Source organism: Simochromis diagramma, unplaced genomic scaffold (assembly GCF_900408965.1).
Source record: "Simochromis diagramma unplaced genomic scaffold, fSimDia1.1 OVJJ01000802.1, whole genome shotgun sequence".
NCBI classification, from domain to species: domain Eukaryota; kingdom Metazoa; phylum Chordata; class Actinopteri; order Cichliformes; family Cichlidae; genus Simochromis; species Simochromis diagramma.
The window spans coordinates 6,155,904-6,161,903 of NW_024387492.1; the positions used below are offsets into that span (position 1 = coordinate 6,155,904).

Below are 6,000 nucleotides of genomic sequence, written 5' to 3' on the forward strand. Positions count from 1 at the left end.
TTTTTCCTTTCCAGATCATAATAAATTCTACCCCCAGATCAAAAATATAAGAAAACCGGCCTAATATCATATTATTTATAAACATACCTGTCCAGCTGTCCAGTGAGTGATTAATTGCATAAGTACACGGAGGAAGGACCTCACATAAGAAGCATCTAATGCATATAATGTGTTGCACATTATGATATGTATATTATATGTATTTTTCACTTATTGTATTTACCACCACCAAGAAGTCACAAGTTAAGACCACACCATGGCGCATGTTTAAACAAGGAAAGTTTATTGAAAATTGTTTATTAGACAAATAAAAAACTTTTTTTTACCCAAAAAACTATATGTCCAAAGCAACACAATGGTGACCCGATATCAAACAGAACTCCACTCTGTAGAGTAGGCAATCATAATGATTTATTTTGTAGATTCAAGCTACTCTTCAGATTTTTGGGCACCAGATGTCACCAGAGAAGACTGTGTTGAAAATCTTTGATTAATGAACCGTTTTTCAACACAAGCTTCTATGCTTCAGAAAGCTTCGTTTGGCCATCACTAGAAGCAGGTTGGCAGGCAGGTGCGAAGAGCAAGCAAGCCGTGACTGTGAAAGTGTAAAGAGGTCTATTGTCACTCCCAAAGTTCAAACCTTCGTAGAAAAATAAGTCCAGTATTATAGAAAGAAACCAAAGGTCAAACCCTGTTTTCAGGTCCAGAACATGGGAATAGAGCAGCTGCCAGAGAATTCAAAATTAATGAATCAATGGTAAAGAAGTAGAGGAAGCAAGAAGAATGAGTTGAGTAAAGTTTGACTTATCTGACTGTTTTGTTTTGCTTAATGCACCTTATAATCCAGTGTGCCTTATGGTCTGAAAAATGCAGTAACTTCTACCTTCCTTTAGCATGTCCAGAAGTCCAACTTTATGTGCGATGGTTAGCATCTTCCTCTGCTTTTTGGGTGCTTGTTTTTGTTGGGGAGAAAGCTTAGTACAGTACTTCAGAGTCACACTGCTAGCGATAGAAGATTTATGTAAATTTGACAAGCTGAATGCATTCTGTACTGTACAGGAGACAGCACGGAGGAGATTGATTAACTGTTTAAAAAAAAAAAAAAAAGCATGCAAAATTGCACACAAAAAACAAATCTGCAAAACAGTGAGGCCGCGAAAGGTGAACCGTGTTATATTGAGGGACCACTGTATGTAGAAAGCAATAAATTGAAAGTCACTATGAGGAAAAAGATTTGTGACATGCAGAAAAACACCAGTTATAAGGAACATACCTGATCTCAATTCACCAAATTCCCCCTCCCCACATTTCCTCCCTCTCTGATCTAGTGGGCATCTCTCATGAGATTCATACTCCTCCCTAGTCGTCAAAGACTAAAATAAAAAGTCTGAGATGTTTTTGATTGTATTTCTTCTGTGACAACATGACATCATCTAACACTGATTCATATTTATGTCTGTATATTTTTACTGGTCACAAACTTTCTATGTACATTTATAATAAACCCTCTTGAGGCCTTCTAACTTTGATCCAGTGACTAGATATATGTCAGTAAAATTTCCCCCGTGTTGTTTACAAATAAGTGAAATTCAAATGTCGAAGCAGATGTGTTACTCTACTAGTTTTGACACATAGCACATGTATGCATTTATATTAAAATGCACTCCTGCCTGTTTCAAACCACAAGTTTCAGTTCAAGCTAGCGTAGGGTGCAGTTCTGCTGAAGTCAGCCTCGTGGTTTTTTTTGGTTTTTTTTTTTTTTAATTTATGTTTCTATACATAAAAATTAAACTAAATATATTCTGATTTTTCCTCTCAATATTTTATTTGTACCTATACATACTGAAAGTAACACAGTATCTGTCACGGCTGGGGCAGCAGTCGTGTGGTAGAATAAATGAGGACCCAAGATGCAGACGGTGGTGGAGATGCGAGTGGAGGTTTATTTACAGTGAAAATAACAGAGGTGAGGGCAGAACTGAACATAAACCTAAACTGGGTGAAACTAACAAACAAACAAACCTGGAACATAAGGTCAGCGGGAGAAACTCAGAGAAGGCAGATGAGGGCGGCAGGACAGAGAGACACAGAGGACCATAGAGAATGAACACAGACGATCCAACAACGAGCAGAAGCCAACGCAACACTATAAATACACACCAGGTAATGAGGAGATGACACGCAGGGGTGGACACAGCTGAAACTAATGGACATAACGAGAAGCAGACCTACAAAGTAAAACAGGAAACACACAGACTGTTTTACAACACAAACTCGGGGATACGAACAGAGCACAGAGGACAGACACAGGTAGGGCTGATAAAAACACTCAAGCACTAAACACAAGAACCAAACCCTAAGAACTAATACCAAAATCAAAATTAACACAAAACACAAGGTGATACCAAAAAGGAAACAAAATGCTGGGTCAAAATGACCCAGGACCATGACAGTATCTAAACATATTGTACAAATACAAACCCCAAACCACATTTTTATTGTGCAAACAGCTCAGACACACCAATAACATCAGCATGTGATCACCAAATATTGAGATAAAAATCAAACAATTAGTAATATGACTTGGCAGAGATGGGGAATCACAAACCCATTCTTGTGCATACCTTTCAATCCCACAGCACTCATCTCCACCCTAACAGTGTTTATATCCGGTGGCGCTTTATAATAATGTCACACTATTAAGTATTAGTAAGATATTAGTAAGGTGTTAGTAAGTGCTTAATTACTCCTCCTTAGTGTGCCAGTTATGAATACAGATATATCCATTTGTAAGGGTTACACCATGTACAGCTATCACTATTACTACATCACTGCTAGTAATAGCTCTACTACCTGACTGTAGTTTAGGTAACCGGAAGGTTGTTAGCTGTTGGTTCGATCCCAGTCTGCTCCAGTCTGCATGCCAAATATCCTTGGGCAAGATACTAACCACAGGTTGCTCTCCGATGCATCCATCGGAGTGTGAATGTGTATGAATGTTAGTTAGGTAGCACTGAAAACCTAGAAAAGTGCTTGTGTGAATGGGTGAATGAACAAGTTGTATAAAGCGCTTTGAGTGCTCAGTGAGAGTAGAAAAGCACTATATATGAACCAGTCCATTTACCATTTTACCATTTAATAATGACAATCTTAGTCATAATCATAGTCATAATAATATATCTATATTTCAAAGCAAGAGTTTGCATTAGCATCAGTTTAGTCATAAATGCTGTGAATAAGCCAGAAAAAGGCTTCCTAATAGATGTAACTACGGTCAGAAAAGCTACAAAGCCGCTGGCAGACAGGTTGTGGTTGCAAAACCTGATTTTTTTTTTTAGTTTGAAAGAGAGCCACTCTTAAAAAGTACACTGTAAATTTGATCAGACCAGGAAACAACTTATTTTTTCTGACACATTTACACCCAAATATGTGTCATTTTATCTCATCGTATCACATATTATCTTATCTTGTAACAGGGAGACAAGCTTAAATCCATAAGGCATCTGCAGAATGCGCAATCATGCATATGTGTGTGTGTGACACATACAGCAGTTATGTTATGTTTTCAACTTCAGAGAAATGGGTTTCAGCCGCAGCATCATTTACCCTCCTCCCCCGATTCTTCTTTCCCCTGCTGACCACAGAACCACAGAACCACTGGGTAGTTGCAGCTCATATATTTTTGTAATGGAACACACATGCTTATGATAGCAGCTTAAAAAAAGGGAGAGGGGCAGTGTGAAAGAAGCTGTGCAGGCGACAAGCAGGCCAAAGAGACAAACAGAAACAAACAGGACAACAACACCAAGAAAGATGATGATGATGATGAAGAACCCCGTCATTCTGATGGCCTGCATCGTTCTTTTGTCGTCTCTTGTTACGTCTGACAGTAAGATGACTGCATGCTACTTATTTTTCTCGTAAAGGGCAAATTGCTCCTCCTTTTCTGTCTTGCAAAAGTCAAAATTTGGTCATTTGAACTTTTTAATTAAGTGTGATCGTGTTTGCTGAAAGGCCAAAAAAGGAGCATAATTTAAAAAAGAAGTCTTAGATGAACAAAAGCTAAAATGAAAGACATCGTTATTCATCAAAATACAGACAAACTGAGCTGAGGCCTTTTAACATGACATTACTGCAACAATCATAGTCCTGTGATTTTGAAAAGTTCACAGACACACAAAACAGCCAACTGTAAAAGACAATTTTACGGTGATATAGTAACATATTTTTCCACTTGGATTTCTTTTAATAGTTCTTTATATCTCTATAATGTTTTCAGGCACATTCGGTCCAGAAAAATGCTGCTTTCAGTTCCTCCACAAACGTTTTCCAGCCAACAGAGTGACGAGCTTCGAATACACAGACAAACGGTGTGCAATGGAAGGCGTGCTGTAAGTGACTCCAGAGTTCAAAATAAGCAGACTAGTATATATCTAGTATGCTTACAGATATATTTAAAAAAATATACAAGTTGTCAGTATCATTAATTTTTGTCTCTGTTTTAGCTTAAAGACGGTGGGTGATAAACAACTCTGTGCTGATCCAACCATGCAGTGGGTAAAGAAAATCATTGAATCCATCCAGTCGAAGAATGCCGCCACCCCTGGGTTTCATGGTCCTGGGTCGGTGACCCAGAATTTTGTGTTTTGTACTATTAATAATCCTTGATTTCATAATTATGTGTCATTGCTACGGAAGAGGATAGAAGAAAAAAAAAAAGACGTGCCCACTTGTTTTTCCCAGTGGCCCTAATCCTCTTCCGTACATTGCTGGTCTCTTGATTTTTGTTTCTGTTTTTCTAGCTCTCTAAATTCTTTAGTATCTCTGTGTTTTTTACCCTAGAGACTGTTCACTCCATCTCAGCTGAGATGGAACTATTTTTAAGAACATTTTTTTCAAACCATTCCCAGTGCTCAAAGTCCTGAGCACTGGGAATGGTTGGGCAACTGTTGTCCTCACCCGAGGAGCTGATACGGGTGGAGGGACATCTCCACCCGTATCAGAATCAGAATCAGAATCAGATCTGATTCTGATTCTGATACGGGTGGAGGGACATCTCAACCTTAACCGTAGTTAACCATATTTGTTTTGACTGGTCCTTCTGTTTGGAGCTACCTGGTTCTGCCTCATCTTTAATGGCCATGCTGGTATTCTCTGTGCCTGCCTTCATGTGGTGACTGTAAGAACCATTTATAGTTACTTCATGTTTTCATTTGAGATCATTTGTTTGATGCATATTCTGAAATTTGATATTTGGGGGAATATATATCATTTCAGTTTATTTTGAAAAGTCTCAACACGATCTTTAACTTTATTGCGAAATGTTTGTGGAAAATAAACAAGCAGACGGCGGAGCCACATGATCGTTTTTACCGTCATTGTTGCTAACGAAAGTATGCGTAAAAACTAGAGATGGCACGATACCACTTTTTTAAATGTCTAAATAAATCATAAATTTGCATAACTGCTGGTACCGATATGAATCTGTTATAGCGTATTTTATAATCAATAAAAAATGTCACCACTTCTCTTCCTCTATTTTCCTTTCAACCATTTCCATAACCTTTTCCATTACTTCTCCTCTAACCTGGGTTTCCCAATCTGTCTCTCTTGCTCCACCATTTTACACGCCTGTGCATAGGTCACTTTCTGCAGTACCCTCGATTTTTGAGCAACTGTCTGCTGCCTCAACACTTCACATCCCCAAAAAGCAACACTGTGTCCCTCACACTGAATTTTATTTATCCAAAGAAGACCTCCTTTGGTACCTCTTTTGTTACAAATTCCACCACCACAGTTTCTGTTTCTACTTTCTCTGGACCTCTAGTCATTCTCCTAGCTATCATGTATTTTTAAATCCGGTTGTTCAGTGATGACGCGACGAATCCTACTTCCGGGTCTAAAGTAGTCTGCGTTTAATATGGCTTTTGTGTTGTTAACATGTTTAATGTTATGTATTTTCTTCTATTTGATCTCAAAAAGCTCCTAAAACAGTCAGTG

At 38.3% G+C, this 6,000-nt stretch overlaps 1 protein-coding gene across 1 annotated transcript; it reads left to right on the top strand.

Moving 5' to 3' along the window:
* The first annotated feature begins 3,753 nt into the window (after window positions 1-3,753).
* On the top strand, window positions 3,754-4,923 carry LOC120724949 (C-C motif chemokine 3-like). Its single transcript, XM_040017487.1, has 3 exons — window positions 3,754-3,889; window positions 4,280-4,391; window positions 4,506-4,923. The coding sequence occupies exons 1-3, from the start codon at window positions 3,814-3,816 to the stop codon at window positions 4,666-4,668; spliced, it is 351 nt and encodes a 116-aa protein (XP_039873421.1). The 5' UTR covers window positions 3,754-3,813; the 3' UTR covers window positions 4,669-4,923.
* Window positions 4,924-6,000: the final 1,077 nt, after the last annotated feature.